This window comes from Lepisma saccharinum, chromosome 6 (genome assembly GCF_977018435.1).
Source record: "Lepisma saccharinum chromosome 6, izLepSacc3.1, whole genome shotgun sequence".
Taxonomy (NCBI): Eukaryota; Metazoa; Arthropoda; class Insecta; order Zygentoma; family Lepismatidae; genus Lepisma; species Lepisma saccharinum.
In genome coordinates, this window is record NC_139234.1 from 85076488 (window position 1) to 85095171 (window position 18684).

The 18684-nt window shown below is 38.3% G+C and overlaps 1 protein-coding gene across 3 annotated transcripts in view; it reads left to right on the top strand.

Annotated features, from left to right (window-relative positions):
- LOC145989484 (uncharacterized) overlaps positions 1-9882 on the top strand; it is a 90929-nt gene extending 81047 nt beyond the window's left edge. The window contains exon 4 of one of the 3 annotated variants that reach the window (XM_083124834.1): positions 8460-9882. In XM_083124834.1, coding sequence (XP_082980960.1) covers positions 8460-9342 — 883 coding nt within the window. In that variant the 3' untranslated portion in view covers positions 9343-9882. The remainder of the gene's footprint in view (positions 1-8459) is intronic. The other 2 variants (XM_083124833.1, XM_083124832.1) reach the window with 2 other exon arrangements.
- Positions 9883-18684: the final 8802 nt, after the last annotated feature.

Here is an 18684-nt window from a genome sequence, read left to right on the forward strand (position 1 = left end):
ATCTATTACATGTATACATACATATTTATTATATAATGCAGTATAATACAGCGGTTCCTCATCTGTGGTCCACGAAACCCTCCCAGTGTTCCACATAGGTTTGGAAAAATACTAAGACAAGAGCATTTACTCTTTAATGCTAAGAATGAATTATGAGAGAATGAAAAGTATACAAATTTACGGTGTCTATTTACTGAGGTAAAAGAATAAGCCGGAAACATAGACATGAATAAGCATCACCAGTTCACACAGCAACAGCATGCATGTTTAGGCTGAGAACTGCCTGGGCTGATGCTTGTGGGGGTGGGGGTGCTTGATTGTTTGGCTCAGATTGCTTCGCAAGTGACTTTGCTCCATGGAGCGAACAAACAAAACCTGCCTTCACAGTGTAACGGTTGTTATGGGCTGCTATCGATTTACCCCAGTTAATATTAGATGACATAAAGGAAGCGCGTGTAAAGGATACCCATATTGATAACTACTCATAACATAACCCATACAAGCGATACAAACAATCAAACAATGTGATGTTCTTGCTTCGCGCAAGTTCCAGGAACTACTCCGCTAACATGGAGGTCGCATTAGGTTCTAATTACTAGAAACCAGAAGAACGGGGCTAATCCTATCGTGTAAGGACAAAAGATTAGTTATTTATAATAATATCAGTTTATGATACTCCTTCTTAGTGCTGTTATCTTTCCACACCTGAAAAGCAATCATGCACATATATATTATACCAGCTGCTGTCAACAAGACTATTGTAACGTCACAAAGGTGTACCAATGACAATCGCGATCGCCTTGCTATTCATGTCAACTATGTAATCCTTTTTCTTTTCTAAACAGATTCATAAAACAACTAAAGGGGAATGTGTATTACCATAAAGATATCGATATTTACTAGAAGGACCTACTTAGGTTCAATTAATTAGCCTCAGTTCAATATTCACAAATTTAACAATTCCTTTTTATTTAGGTTTCTCACTGCTAACCAATTGAACACTACATTAACAACGACACCACAAAGGCATCCCTTCAAACATATGTATAACTATCTATTCAGGAATTACATTGTGCTAATATCGCACTATTCATATTCACACATATATCAAGCAAATGTTTTCGCAGTTAAGTTTGCATACAATAAATACTCTGAAAAATGACGCTGTTTTCAAACAGCCGCAGAATTCATTAATTCTCATCCAACAATTATTGCTAATAGCAACGTTACAACAGCAAGGATCAATTATAATTATCAGTCAAATTTTTATCAATAATGTAAGTAGTTTAAAATTGGTTCAATTACTGCGTTATTTGCTTTTCTTACTTTCTATTCAATACACTTTGTTGGTGCTTAAGCCTTTGTTCACAGATTGATGCTACTAGACAGGACTAGGAATGCAAGGTTCGTTTTTCCTCTTTATCGTTTTTGTGCAATCTGGAGGAAGGATTTTTCTCTTTCTACTAAGCGATCAAATCGTATAGAACGATAATCAGGGATAGGTAGACAAGCTCCTTATCCATCGGTCTTGGATATGCAAGTCAAAAAGGCAATTTCACCATAGTTTGAATTGGGAAGCACATTATTTTGTTTAAACTTATGTATGCATGTATAAATCATTTTAAGTGCCACGATTATTCGCCGTGTTGGCTTAGCGTCAAATTCACTTATTATGGTCGAATAACGACTAGTCGAACAAACACATAGTTCTCGCCAATTTTAACGTTAAAGTTAACTTCGCAGACAATAGGTTGTATCGTAGAACTAATAACGGAAATTATTATAAAGTCACTGGTTTACCTTATATTCCTTTTATAACCGTACGGGTACCCACTTTTACGGCTGGATGTTGCAATAGGAATACGAAGCACTCGGCGACAGGAAAAGGATTCCGTTACAGCTTTCTGGCGAGGCGTGCCGAGAGAGTACTGCGACAACGTCCGACTGCCACTTGCTTCCGATCGTAGTAAGGGGGGAGGAGGAAGTTAGTTTAATTTTGTTCCGCTTGATGGCAACTAAAGTCAAGGTGCAGAGATGCTGCCATCTGAATGCGGATCTGAGAACTTAAATAAACAAATAAGTTCTGTTTTCGTATGTACTCATACGTGTAACTATCACAAAAAGTCATAAAGGCTTTGTGATGTTACAACAGCTGTTCAGAATCTTGTGATGTTTGCATCCTTGGAATGTCTTGTATTACTTCTAAGAATTTTTCTCATCCTTTGAAGAAAGCCACGTATAAAGGATTGCGGCGTTCGCATCTTAGTCAGTTTACCATTGTTAGCGAAGACTTCTCAGTAATTGCGAGGTGTTTCTGTTTAGGCCTTTGCATATTGTCGGGTATCAGTAAAGTTACTTCTCGATATTTCCATGGTGAATTTTATGCTTGTGACTTCTGACCTAAGATGGACAACTGGCTGAATTTGAAACGAAAAAGTGCAGATTCCAATGATGAGTGTGCGTCGAGTTCGAAGCAATGTGAACCTATCAGTCTTCTTAGAATGTGCCACCTTTATGGCAAGGAATATCTGCCCATGGGTTTCACGTGTTCAGTGACAAGACAAGCAACTTCCACAGTGTGTGTTATGTTATGACGTATCGTTTGATGAAGTCATGAAACCATCAAAACTGTGAAGGCATCTTGAAACTAAACACAAAGAACATATTACAAAGAGCATTGACTATTTTAGAAGTAAAGAGCAGGAGCTTCGCGAAAGCAAGAAAATTATGAAATGGTCTACAAGTGGGTGCAACAATGAGAATGTCGTGAGAGCATTATTTGGTCTTTCTCTCTCTCTCTTTCTTTCTCAGGCCTCCCTGATTGTGCAATGGTAGCGTTGTCTCCTTGTAATCAAGGAGTCCCGGGTTCGATACCCGGTGGAGGCACAAGTGGTTCAGATCTCACTTTATACTGTAGGTCCAGTCCCGATTAGCTTTACTCTGCATAAAGTGAACTTAAAACACCGATCAACCAATCTCTTGCTTTCTTCTTCTCGACAGAGGGGGGGGATTGGAGAAAGGAGAGACTGGAAAACCTCACACAATTAAGCAATTTCATCTCAGCGATCGTTTGAATGTTTTTTCCTGGTTAGTCAAGTTAGCATACTTATTAGGTATCTTCATCCATTTAAATAATCTGAACTTAAGTCTTTAAGTAGAAAAAATAACCATCTTTTTAGTTGAAGACAATATCGAAGCAATGATCAAAAATTTGGAGTTGTGGCGTCAGCCTATACTGAATGGAAAATATGAGGAGACTTCTAAAATTTTCTTCGTTCCACGGAAAAAGTGTTGTCAGAGAACGACAAGTCACTCTTCGCACAACATTTGAAGCACTTGCAGCAGTCGTTCAGAGAATATTTTCCTATGCCTGATGCAAGCAAAAATTCGATGGGTTCCATTTTCAGTTAGCGTGCATGAAGTAAAAGGGCTTACAGAAGCAGAAGAAGACCAACTCATGGAGGTAACAACGGACGGTGCTCTGAAAATGCAGTTCAAAGAAAAGACACTTGCAAACTTTTGGGCTTGCTTACAGGATGATTTTCCTGGACTATCAAAGCAGCCATGAAAGTATTAATGACTTTCGTAACAACCTACTTATGTGAAAAATCATTCTCTGCTCTCATCTATCTTTAAAGCAAGTACAGAAACCATTTGGAAAATGTAGAATCAGAACTTAGGATTCAGGTGTCTACCATTAAGCCTGATATATCACGACTTGTCAGTGAAATGCAGCATCATCCATCTCCCAGGAAATAAGATTAACAAGTAGTGTTGTGTCATCTCTTGTTAGTATTCATTATTAATACAAAAATTGGTTTTATATATTTTTGATTAATTGATGTAATTGTTACAATTAACTTTACAATAAAATGCAAATAAATATAAAACGTGTGCGTCCATTTAATTTTCCCTTCTTTAAATGGTGAAAATCATTGATGAAACACTAGAAATAAATATGTATGATTCAAATTCCGGGCTTTAAACTTTGAGTTATGACGGTGTGTGATGATGTGATGAAATTGATGAAGGGATGAAAATGAACACTAATGCACAGGCTGGGATTCGAGCTCGCAACCCCTAACATCATAGCATGCTGTGCTAACCACTCTGCCACGGATGCCAGAAATACTTTGTTAGATATTGATGAAACATAACAGAATCACTTGTAAAAACAATGTTACATTTATATGTTTGTAATTTTCAAAAGTTCCCATACATTTACTTCACTTGTGGTAAAGAGGGAAACAAGATTCATTGCAAAGTCCTGGCTCTCCTGGACATGCTAAACAACAGAATGCAGCATTTTTCTCTATTGGTACAGGAAATAGAAATTGTAATGTTTCAGACTAGCAATGTTACCAAGAAAAAATTAAGAAACAATTTCTTTGCTGTGCAATGATGCCTTGATGCATGACAAAGGAACTATAATACCATAATGCCTTTTGATGCAACAATGCTAAGAGAAATGCGAAAATGAGAAACCAAGCAAGCTAATGTTTATTTCAAACAATCCTTCATCAATATGCCATGAAAGATTTAAAAGCCTGCTGTGCAGTTCCGTTGAAGGGCAAGCATTCAAAGAAGGTAATACATATGACGCACATGCATCAAAGGCACACAGCTACAACCCCACATGATGCACTGGCAGTGAATGTGTTAAAGAAAATAGTGCACAATTTTGGACTTCGGAGCATTTCTATAAACTATCATTTTCACGAGACAAAGTTTGTTTCTAATTCATTTTACGCTCACACAGCTTTATACAGTGTTCTTTTGTGCCAAATAACATATTTTTAGATACTCTGGTCATTGTTACGAGACTAAGCAAAATGTGGAATATATTTATCTTATAATAGTTAAATTTGTAGTTTGAATCACCGTCATTTACACCGTAAATGAAATGCTTATCAACTATGTTTACAACACACTCTGAAACGGTTGCCGGAATCATGGCAGCGGGCGTGTTTCACGCAATAAATTGTGGGTTAAGTTGTTCGCTGAATATCATCTATTGGCAGAGTGACACATACTGATTTGCCAAGACTGCAAGAGTTCCAAATATCCTACATTAAAGTGATGCTTATTGTTGCCTACATCTACAAGATCGTTCTCCTTTGTCACACAGTGCTGAAGGGAGTTACTGTAAACAGGGAGTATCAGTAACTTTCTCGAGAAACACCTTCATCCAGTGATTTACCAGAAACTACTAGGGGATGGACAATATGCATGATATAGTATATTGCCAAATATTGTGACTATATATATTGCTGACATGATATATGTGGCCAAATTATCTTCATGATATATTGATGACACGAAATATATTGCTAATTATCATGATGATATATTGCCAACATGATATATATCGACAAATATTGTGACGATATATTGCCGACATGATATATACGTCCAAAATATCATGACGGGAACAGATGTTAAGGTGCTGCACCTTTCTAAAATATAGCTGTTTTCATACCGATCGATGAGATATGTATTTTAGCACATGATATCAGGTAAATGAACACACTTTGTTGCACCTTTTTGCACTTTTTTTTGGGAGATTTTCACATTTATCCCCTTTTTACCCCCTCTTTGATGCTTCAGCACCTTTATCCTTCCTTCCTTTTCTTTCATGCTTTGTTAAAAAATTGGACAGAAAAATATATGATTTTCACCCTTCTTGAGCAGCTATAGTATAATTTTGTATAGCAGAACGAGAGTAAAATGGTATTATATAATCATTGCAGCCCCAATAGTTCCTGCAAGAGAAAACACAAACTTCAAAAAACCTATTTGACAGAACCACTGTTCTCTATGCGGTCTCTGTTATATGCAGAAGGCGCATGTAAAGAGAGCATTGAATAAAGGCATTTTATCAGCACCTTTGTTTGCAGTTTTTTAAAAACATTTCAGAAAATTTTTCCTTTCCTGACCATAATGTTGCACCTTAAAATCGTTCCCCTAATCATGATGATAGTTGATATTGTCTGGATGATGTATCGCCCAACACTAGAAACGACCAACACCTCTGGCTAGACATCCACTTGTGTTGCACGACGACGCAAGATGCCATGCTGTAGATACAGTTGGGCAACTGCTACAGTGATGAGCAGGGAAGTACTAGGGTACCCCTCCCCCTGTAGTCTGGACGTAAGTCCTGTTGACTGACTTGTTCTAGAAACTAAGAGATCCACTACGAAGTCGTGCCTTGAAAACAGTCAACGACATGGTGCAGGCCATACTACAGTCCCCCAGTTATATACAGAAACATGATTCTGCTGATGTGAGAAGATTGCCAGAAATTTGGCATCATGTGCTACACTCAGCCAGAGACTATTACAAAAGATAGCAGTAACTTCATCCTCCACAATAACATAAGTAGATAGTTATGAACATGTAATAGCTTTTTTAAAAGAAATCTTCCTTGTACATTCTTAGGTCTATGTTTCAAATATATTTACAACTATCCTGTGTATTGCAATTTTTTCATTTCCCAATACCACATGTGTTTAGTATTGTAATGGGGCTCATTTATTATTAAATATGTTCACCAAATTTTTGTATGATGATGAACCTCAAGGGATATCAATGTGGTGCAAATTGCAGACTTTTCTTCTGTCTGCCATTTGAGTTACAGAGCATCTAACTTTTGATTTTGCAACATTTTTCTTTTTGGAGGGGAGGGATTCAGGCACCTCTCAATAATTATTTGACTGAGCACAAACATATGGAATATGGTTAAGGTGTTTTGCCCCCTACATGGTTATTTTGTGCCCTGAGAAAAGAAATGTAATAAACGAAAAGAAAGATTTTTATTTATGAAGGATATAGTTTTTGAATCATTACATTTAGAATTACAGAACAGAATTTTCATGAAGGTCTGAAAAAGTTTAAATTATCCATGTGGCTAGTGGCTAAATGAAAATGGCAGCCAAAACCAAATGCAAGGCTGAAGAAAATTTGAATGCTTGTTTTTTGTTGTTGAGGTGACAAACTAATTCAAAATTGGTTGAAATGGTGTAGAATGATCTATCTATACTTGAGACAGGTAATTTTTCAAAAAAATACTGTTAATATTTTTCAAAATAACTAGTTCTTTTACAGTAATGTGCCAGGATCAGCATTCCAATAAGGCAGCTTGTCTCCATTTAATTTTAATCTCAGACTTACATTGAAAAAATGTTAATGAATTATATGTGGTCATTTAACTTCTTTAATTGATCTCCATGTTATAAGATGTAAAGCTCCCACAGAACGGGATGGTTAGCATTGTCGTCTTTGATGTGAGAAGTTACAAAATTGATCCCAAGGGGAACTTCAAAATTTTGGTTGTGTTGATCCAGTATTGTGAGGAGAAGTGGGTAGCTACTTGAAAGCATTAGTAGCAGACTGTCATCTCAAAAGGTAGAAAACACTTGCCCTTGGTAGGCCTTGCACATTAAACATCTGTTCCAGAACAGATCTTAGATTAGTAGTTAGAAGATTCAAGAGATTCAAGGTCTGTCCCAAAAGTAATGAGACTAATTTAGTAAAAATCGGTTGAAATACACTAGGTTGAACTACACTTAATATTCTTCAAAGCAGGACCCTTGATCACAAATACAGTGGTTCCAGTGTTCCTGCTTGACTGAGATGCCTTTCAGAGCACTCGTCATGGCTGCTTGGATCTTTCCAGTAGTAGCACAATGGTGTTCTTTCTGGCCAAATTTGAGCCTCGGGAAGGAAAAGAAATTGACCAGGGCCAGGTACTGGATGTATGGTGGGTGCGGAAGCGGTGCCATACTTGTCCAGAAATTCCCTCACGTGCAGGGATGAGTGAGATGGCACTTTGTCGTGGTGGAGAAACCAGGTGTTTGCGATCTCAGGGTGGAAGCACACGATTTTTTCCTCAAGCGATCGAAAATTAAAATTTTGCAGTCCAACCTTATCTGCGATTAACCTCATAATCAAACGTCGGTCAGTCAAAAACAGACATCACTTCAGTCACATGATCGGCAGCTGTGGATGTTGATGGGTGCCCTGAGTGCTGTTCGTCCTCCATATCTTGTCTTCCTTTTTGAACACCTTGTGCCACCTGCACACTTGGTCTTTCGACGAAGTCTCCTACCCGCAGGCTTGTCTTAACATTTCAAGCGTCTCTGCAGTGAATTTACCAAGTTTGACGCAAAATTTTATCGTCTACAGCTGCGCTACACTTTCAACCGATCTAAACGCTGGAACAGCTCAGAGAAAACTGAGTTGCATCAGATTGTATGCTCAACATCCCCCACCAAACACCCCACCCAATAGATCAATTACCAGACCATTCTGACTGGCTCGCTAAAAATAGTCTCATTTCTTTTGAGACAGACCTTGTATGTTGTGAGCTAAAGTCGTGTTATCCACAAGTAATTATTAAATGTTATTGTAGAAGTAATCTTGAATACTCTCTCTACATATATCTATTTTTGTTACAGTGATGTTCGATCTTCCATACTTCAAACAGGAACCAACAAGTGCAAAATATGTGGAAAATGCTTCAAAAGCACTTCACTAAGACAATTGGACCCTCATTTGAGATTCCACGACATCAAACGGTTTTTTTGTAACATCTGCTGCAAAGGATTTAGTTCCAGTAACCATATAAAAGATCATGTGAGAAAACATATTGGGAAGAAGCAGTTTGCCTGCACCATATGTGGTGTGAAGTTTACCACAAAATACAATCTGAAGAGTCATGTCGAGCGGTGCCATTCAAATCCCTCTGAGCAAAAAAAGTACATGAAGTGTGGGGAGTGTGGAAAAACATTCTCAAAAAAACTGATGTGGAGACATAAGAGAATCCATAGCCGTGAAATACATTATGAGTGTGATTACTGTGGAAAGAGTTTTAGGACGAGATGTAGTTTAATTAATCACATCGAAATTCACATGGACATATCTTACGTCTGTGACGTATGTGGTCAGATATTCAGAATGGAGAATTCGTTGAAGAAGCACATGATATGCCACCAAGAGGAGTTTCGGTGCGAGACATGTGGTGCTACATTAGACAGCTTTGATTCCTTTCAACACCACCTAAAGCAACACAAGCAGAAACATGTTTGTGATATCTGTGGTGCACAATTATCAAACAGTATATCATTGAATTTTCACATGACAGTGCACAGTGGAGAGAAAGCATTCATTTGTGACACATGTGGAAGAAGTTTTGCTCGTAGACAAAATATGGAAACACACATAAAACTTCATTTAGGAATTTATAAATATGAATGTAATATTTGTAGAAAGAAATTTTCTCAAAAGTGGAACCTTCGTAAGCACACTGAATCTTGCCACAAAGACATTGTGAACGCATGAGGTTTCCCTATTCATGTTCATCAAAGTTAGTTTTGTTGAATTCATAACTATTTCTGAAATGAAATATGAGCCGGCCCCTTTAGCAGAGTGGTTAGCACATCACACTACAACACCAGGAGTCCCGGGTTCGAATCCTGCCCTGGGCATGGATGTTTTTGAGTGTCCATTCATCAATTTCATCACATCGTCACTCATTCCCATCTTCGCAAATTAGCCAAAAATGGCAAAAGTAAAGTAAAATAAAACAAATCAATGAAATGTATTTATACTCTGTGTAATTACACTATTTACAAACAAGTATAATTTTTGTTCGTGATTTTTCAGGTTGCACGTACTTTCAACCAAATGATTAGTTATATTTAGATTTAAATAAATTATGGGTTTATGTTATGTCTGAACCAAGTGAGAAACATAAGTGCATGTATTTTCCTCAGCAAAACTTTGTAATGAATAAAATTTACCTTTATCCAGCTATGAAATGAACAAGGCTCAGATTTTTTAGTCAAAACGTGCAAAATACGAGGGGCATGTCCAAAAGAAGGGCTGATTGTTTTTTACAGAAAATAAAATCAAGCGAGAACATTTTTTATTTTGATGCTATACAAGTACATACCCTGCTTATTTTTCTCCATAGTTGCCATGACACTCCAAGCATTTTTGGTACCATGGAACAAGTTTACGTAGACCCCCTGTGTAGAAATCTGCTGTTCGGGATCTCAGCCAGTCGAGAACTGATGTCATGAGAACTTCACTATCATCGAAACGTTGCAAAGCAAGCCACTTTTTGAGGTGAAGTAACAGAAATTAATCACTTGGGGAAGGTCAGTACTGTATGTTGGGTGAATAAAACGTTCCCATCGGAATTTTTGAATTGTCGCAGCAGTATGGTCAGCTGTGGGTGGGTGGGCGTTGTCATGAATAAGCAGAATTCCAGACCGTAACATTCCTCTTTGCTGGTTTTGAATGGCACGTCGCAGATTAGACAGTGTTTGGCAATACACATGTGCTGTGATGGTTGGTCCCGGTTCCAGGAATTCCAAGAAGATTACACCATATTTGGTTGCAAAACATGTTTGTCATGATTTTGCGATGTGATGGTGTTTGCTTGAATTTCTTTGATTTCGGTGAACCGGAGTGACACCAATGCATGGATTGCTGCTTCGACTCACCAGTGATGTACGATATCCTGATTTCGTCTCCAGTCAGTATGTGAGAAAACAAGTCATCTCCATCCTTCTCCCAGCAGGTCAAAAAATCATGTGCTGATTTAATTTTTCCATCTTTGTGTTTGTCAACATTTTTGGCACCCACCTCACACACAGTTTGCAATAACCCAGTTTGTCCATTACAATTTGGTCCAATGTTTTATCAGACACTTCAGGAAACTCCTTGCCTAAATCAGTAATGGTGAAATGGCGATTGGATCGCACTTTCTCATCAACATGTTTCACAAGGTCGTCCGTCTGAACACTAGGCCTGCCATTCGTCATTATGAACATTTGAACGTCCTTCCCAAAAAGCATGGCACCATTGTCTTAACCTTTCCTTCACTCATTACTGTTGGTTCGTAAATGGCACACAATTCCCGATGAATGTCAGCTGCACTCAGTCCTTTTGCAATGAGAAATCTAATCATCCACCTCACCTCGCATTTGGCGGGATTTTCCATTACAGCAGCCGCTTAAACTTCCTGCTACTCGCATGTACGCACCTCCACACTGAGAAATATATCTCTGTTGCAGGCACAGAATACTAAAGCATGCTTCCGTGCATGCACAGCTTCGTCAGTGTTGCCAATCTCAAGTAAAAAATTATCGGCCCTTTTTTTTTTTTTTGGCGTTTCTCGTACATAAGTAAATGTGTGGAGTCATTAAGGATGGGCAGGCCCTTTTCTTTTGCCTCAATACCTAATGAAATTCAGTGACACTTTTTTTAAATTATGAATGGTAGAGTTACAAATCATACCTTATTTTGTTCAGAAAAGATCAAGCTATAATTATTACATGGTCATAAGAAGAAATTGTTTATTAGTAATTAGATATAGCAGATTATATTTAAAAACAACAACAATTTTTTGCCACAAATTTAAAGTTTGCATCCCCCCCCCTCCCACATTGTTATATATAAGATGAGAAACAGTGAACACTTACCACGAATAGAAGTAGTAGTTCGATATATTGCAGCCTTGCTATATGTTCACAGTAGAATCAAAGAATAGTGAAGATAGTGGTTTTACAGCAGTGTAGCCAGAAAGAAGTGATAGATCACAGGCATTGCCAATAAAGTTTTTTTTACCAGTGTTTACTACATGGTTGGTGGTGGGTGAAGTTTGGAAGGCAAAGAAATGGGTGGTGGGTAATTATTGGGTGGCTAGGTTGAGTCTAGGGGGTATGGTAGTGTACTTACCCTATATGTAGGCCCTTTCCCATCGCCTGCAGAAGGAGGTGTCTGTGTGTGGGGTAATAAATGGATAATAGCTATGTGGAAACAGTTGTTAAAGAAGGTGGTGTGGATAGCAACACTGAAGTTGGAGTTTTGGGTTTAAGATTGGTGGTTTTTGATTCTGAGGTTCAGGGGAGAGTGTATGAATGGGTGGAAAGATTTAAAAACTGAAGACAAAATGTCAGTGATGAACACCGGAGTGGGAGACCAGTTTGCGTGGCAAATGAGGCAGTGAAACAATAGATCTACCACTGAATACGTTGTCAGCAATTGTCTCTGTACTGAACCTTCAGTCTGCTGTAGATTTCAGGTTTCACTCCCTCTGACCATTAAAAATGGAGAACATTCCGTTGCTCTTCTACGATGCAAGTCAACAGTGGAGTGGCCATGTTGTATGAGCTACTGTAGGCAGGCACATTCTGCTCAATTATCACAACATCTTTATGGTGTGTTGCTAAGGAATCATTTTGAGTCCCAAAATACAAATTTTTGTTGTGCATAAATCTCAATGAAGTTTAGAATAAAATTCCTCTTTGTAATGACTTACCCTCTTATATTTAACCATGCTTCACTACATATGTATGCATATATTTCAAGAGATAAAAATACAAAAATACTGGGCTGAAGTGATATGCTCTTGTTTATCGAATGCAGCTGCTGTTTAGTGGCCAAAATGATCTGAGTCAACTCGCCAGTAGAGGCAGCTTGGGAGACGTTACGTAGGTGAAAAATCAAATATTCTTGTTCCATTTCATGACTGCTGATTTCAAACATGTCACATATTAGTTTCATTTTCAACCATATTAGGTACTCTGTTTGTAGGAAATGTAAACAGCAAACTTGAAATAACATTCAATTGAAGTTGTCGCTTGAAATTATTTGTTGTGCTTGCATCACCTGAGACCTGTGTTAGATTCCCAGTAGAAATATTGCATAGAGAGGTGCGACAGCAGCCAATAAGTGTAGTACCTCCTGTTCATGAGAATACACAGAGAGCAGTGGCAGGCACGTATCCAGGAATTGCTTTCAGTGGGAGGGGTGCTGAATGCCATCTTATTAAGGGTGGGGATTGGGTTCCAAATAGCTGGGGGGGGGGGTTGCAAAGAAAGTTTACTTTCTCTTAGTAGACAAGGCTTAGCACGCACATTGCACCAGCATTAACATTGTGTGCCGGAACCATCTGAGTATGTGTGTTTGTCCATTTCTTCTCATCAAGCATCAAAATATCTATGGTGTGTTTGAGTGTTTTTACACGTAAAACCAGCCATGGGGGTGGGAGTAATATTTTCTTTGCCTGCCTTTCCAAAAATCATTTCAATATTTGAAATTCTGAAAACAAAAATTGTTTTTAAGGAGCGTTAAGAATATATTTAATGGTTTGTAATGTATGATATTTTAACTGTTTTTGCTATCATTTAGTTACGATTCCGAGACTAACTTAACATTACAAAAACTGGCTGTTTACCGATGATAGTGTAGTGGCTAATGCAATCGTCTTATCATTAAAGGGACATGGTTCGATTCCTGGAGAGAGGGGACAATTTCAATGCTTGGGAACTATGTATCCTGCTCGAAATAGCATATAAAGTTGATTATAATTGACAATAGTAAGCGAGATTCTTGAAAATTCATGACAGTTTTGAAACGTTGTCCCTATCGTCACATATTTATAAAGTTTGATTAAATGCAACGACGATTGGAAAGCAGTAATTCCCCGGTACGAGTGAGGGGGTGGTAGGGAATGAGCGAGACTATAGGGAGGGTGCAGATTCCAATTTTACGTAGCACATACTCCTACATATAATATGCAAATTTCTCATTTACAGGCAAAAGTTCATTAAACTACCAGGTTATTTACTACTGGAGTTTTGGCCTCCCGATGGCGCAGTGGTAGCGTAGTTGACTTGTAATCAAGGGGTCCCGGGTTCGATACCCGGTGGAGGCACAAGTGGTTCGGATCCCACTTTAAACTGTAGGTCCAGTCCCGATTAGCCTTAGTGTGCATAAAGTGGACTTAAAACACCAAATCAACCAACCAACTACTGGAGTTTTCACTGTTGAAAAATCGTCAATAAAACGGGAGAGAAATGTTCCCATCTATTAATTACACTGGTCTACATATGAATTTTTTTTTCTGCTGACTTAGATATTTTAACTGATTCTATATAATTTGAGGTCACTGATTCCAAATATTTAGTCAGAAAAAGTGTATCACGTCACAATTTTCCATAAAGATATCTGCACATAATGAAATTTATTTTTCTGCTGACTTAGATATTTTAACTGATTCTATGTAATTTGAGGTCGCTGATTCCAAATATGTAGTCAATAAAAGTGTATCACGTCACAATTTTTGAGAAATCACCTTTGAAAATTTTCACAATATTATAATACTGGGCTAAACTCCAACAATTTTCCATATAGATATCTGCACATAATGAAATTATAGGACTATACATAGGTGGCGTAGCTGATAACAGGTATTAAGTTGCATTGTTCCACAAGTCCCATTTCAAAATTTTTAGGAAATTATATCCGGCTACATTCCAACAGCACTTGCAAAGAGAATGCAACGTAGACAGATGTCCATCCTGAGTATCACGTCACGTTGTTTAATGAACATACCTTTCTATTTTCTCAATTAGGAGTTCTTAATGGATAAAAAGTTTAGGCAATTCTGGCAAATTGATCAATTTGTTTCACGAGCACATACAGTCAACACCTGATGCCTGTACTTATGCTAAACTTAACATACACCACAGAATAGCACAACATGCATACCTACTTAGGCAAAAATTTCCGTTTCTTTGATTTTCTGGAGTAGGTGGCCTCAGGAACGTCACTCTGCAAGCACCAGCAATAGTCGGCCATCATGTTTTCATTCCATCTCCCCTGATATCGGTGCTCCATGGTTTTTATGTCTTAGTGGAAGCGTTCGCCCTGTTCTTCACTTACGGCACCAAGATTGGACGGAAATACATCTAAGTGGCTGTGCAGGAAGTGAAGCTTGACACTCATATTTACTCCTAACTTTTGAAACGTCACCAAGAAATTTTCAACTAGAACCTCGTAGTTGTGCACCCTGAAGTTTCCAAGAAAGTTTGTATTAACATCAGAAAAGGCACACCATGCATCTTTCTCTATGCGGTTCATTGTTTGTAAGAATTCTTCATCTTTCATTAGCATCCTTATATGAGGACCATCAAAAATACCTGCTTTTACTTTCTCATTTGTCAATGCAGGAAATTTTGAGTAAATGTATTTAAAGCAAGCCCCATTCTTATCCAGAGCTTTTACATACTGCTTCATTAATCCCAACGTAATGTGCAGTGGAGGAAGTAACACTTTCTTAGGATCAACAAGCGGCTTGTTCTGGATGCCTAGACTTCAAAGCTTTTCCTGGCAGGCCACAGTCTTCGTACCCAATGTTCGTTCCTTGCTCGACTGTCCCATAAGCACAAAAAGCATGGATATTTCGTGAAACCTGCTTGTTGATCAAGTAACATTGAAATGACCTTGAGATCTCCGCACACAAGCCAACTGTCATTTGCATACTTTATCTTTCGAAGCAGTTCTTTCATTGTTTCGTAGCTTTCCTTCAAATGTACGGAGTGGACAACAGGAATGGATGCTAACTTATTGCCATTATGCAGCAACACACACTGGAAACTCCTCTTCGAGCTATCAATAAAAAGCCTCCATTCTTCTGCATTATACGTACATCCCATATCTTCAATTAGTCCCTTCACATCTGTACAATAGACAATTTCTTCGTCCCTTTGAAAATATCTTAATAGATGCCTCTCTCTGTCCCGATACATGTTCCAGATGCTAAAATATTTCTTTCCTTTAGTCTACACAGGATTTATCTTGGTCACCCAATTTAATTCCAAAATATGCACTATATGCTTTCCTTACAAAGTCAGTAATATTTGTCCTTTGTTTTGGGATTAACAATGTTCGAATAACTGATTGAAATAATATTCATTATAATATTCCATGTGCTGCCATCTTGTGACCTCTTTACGGACTATGTTGTTTCTATACATCCCTAATATTAGATAATTTTCTATTTTCCTCCGAAACCTGACGTGATAGAAAAAAAACGGATTTCGGTTTTGGATTTACCACCCTCGACTTACTAAAGAACAACCATCAGCCTCCAGTCAGCAAAATGTCACCTTACAGGAATGAGAACTGTAAGAAATGTGATACAATGGATGGTTACTGGATTTGAATCTGCGACCCCAAGATTTTTTGTTCCTTGTACATATACTAGTGTTACAACATGAAATGTTCACGAGATACAATGTCTCTTACTAGGTGTGCCAGTTAATAATTCTTAATTTCGTCGCTGGAAGCAAGGGTTGGTGCACAGTCTCAACTGTTACGTCAGTGCGTTGCCAGGACAGTACCTGTCCAAATGCGGGGGATGTGCAATCGAGTGCGAGTGATCGTGATATTGGGTTTGTATGGTAAACATGTCGACCTTCAAACCAAATAAGGAACATGTGCGGCACGTCCTGCTTTTCTTGTTCAATGAAAAGAAAAACGCAATTGAAAGCCATCGTATCCTTGTGGAAACGTACGGTGACATTGTCCTAATGCAAGATGCATGTGTGCGTTGGTTTTGACGATTCAGAAGTAGTGATTTCGACTTGAAAGACAAAGATTGCCCGGGCCAGCTGAGAAAATTCCAAGACGCCGAATTGCAAGCACTGTTGGACGAAGGCGATACGCAAACACAACAACAACTGGCAGAGAAGTTAAATGTTCGTCGCCAAACCATATCTGATCGTCTTCATGCCATGAGAAAGATTCAGATTATGCGACAAGACACGGAAATGTGATTTTGCAGCACGACAACGCCTCATCACACACAGCGAAAGGCGTCAGAGTCACCATTTCTGCACTTGGCTGGGAATTCTTGCCCCACCCACCATATGCACCAGACTTAGCCCCTTCGGACTACCACTTGTTTTCATCGATGTCTCCACTTTCCCAGCAACACTTCAACAATTACGAAGATGTCGAACAATGGCTTGCTGTCTGGATCACCTCAAAATGTGCACGATTTTTCTGGTAGGCCATCCACAATTTGATGGACAGATGGGTAAAATATATAGCTAGCGATGGCGCCTACTTTGAATAAAGCATTTGTTACCTTTCTCCCCAGATACATTTGATTTCTTTCGGATCAAATAAGAATTATTAACTGGCACACCTGGTACATTGCTTTAATTAATTAGTTCACGGCCACCCAAACTATTGCTTGCGTTCCAAATCTGGTTCGTATTTGTTCATAACAAAAATTAGTACATTATCAATATATTTAGCATAAGTAAGGTGCAATATCCTGCAAACAATCACTCAAATAGTTACTTGCTCTGCACATAAAAAGTTTGCGAGTCAGTGGATACGTCTGGGCCACCTCTTTTTCTGGATATTTATACATAGTATGCATGTGTGATCCCTCAAAACATCAGGGGTGAGGCAGTTTTAGGCTCCAATCCTAGGCAACGCATGGATGTGTCGTCGTGTTAGCGTTATCTACTTAATATAATCATTATTTATTCATAACATCATGATTAACTCAAGAAATATAAATGTGACAAAAATTTAATAAAAAGAGTTTGTGACTTTAAGAGAATTTCTGTGGATGTAGACCCGGCTAAATAACTATCTCTATTCTAATTTCGAATGCTTTATATCCCAAGAGAATCTTCATCATTCAGCAGCATAAAACTTCAAGACGTATTTTAGATAATTCCTTTCATTATACTGGACTCCCCCAGCATTTCTTTATTCATTTTAATTCAATAGTCAGTATGAATGTTACAGTTTGAAATTGGAATATTATATCTCACTGACATATTCTTTCACCCAAGTTGAACCAGGTTATAGCTGTGAGGTACCCACATGGAAGGTCAACAATGTCACTTAACAGCCCTAAAACAATGGGGGGGGGGGGCTGTAGAGCAACCACAAGGAAAAGAACCTTAGTTCGGCCAAAAGTCTCTCCATCGCTTCAACTCAGGCCATAAGGAAGCATGCTTCATTCTGCCCCTCTCCTCCATGCGGGAGCTCTTTTGCCTGTGGTACTACTGTACGTTTCCCATCAGGGCTCTGGCACCTGGACCCGCAGCCAGTATAATCCTCTGTGGGGTTTTATGGGTCTTAGTCTTGGTAGGGAGCTCACTTCCGATAAACGTGTTGAAATCAGAACAGCATATTTTATATGCGATGCAAGGTCTTCTCAAAAGGTTGCTTTCTATTCTTAGTCATTACGTTCTTCTAATTTTGTTCTAGCCATTGGTAATTTTCTATATTTAAATTACATGATTAAAAAGTCTTGAACAATTAAGAACTTTGATATATTAAGGAGCCCCTCTTCTAGATCGTGATGTGACCTCAATGAAGCTGGTATTGCCCCAATGTATACATACCATTACAGTTTAGCTAACAGTAAGAATAAATGGAATTGAATATGTCAAGAGAGCATCGATTGGCTGGTTAATGTATTTATCACAGCTTGTTTGTGCATTTATATTACCTAGAGCGGAGAGGACGATAGGAGCAGCATCTCTAATTTAATCTAAAATGTAATATAAATTACATGAATATATAAAAAATAAAATATATAATTATATATATGAAAAGATATTTAGAAAAAAATGTTGGTGGATTGAAGAACTTGCCCACCACTCCGATATAAGTTCCGACATCCCTGCCAACACATCTAATGTTTCTTCTCCCAATATGATCAAATGCTTAATCATTTATCTCCAATGACGTACCCAAGGGAGGGTTGGTGGACTCATAACCCCATTTGACCAAGTATTTCTTAAAAAAAGAACACAAAAGACAGGAAAGATGGCAAAATGAGGACTGACCATAAAA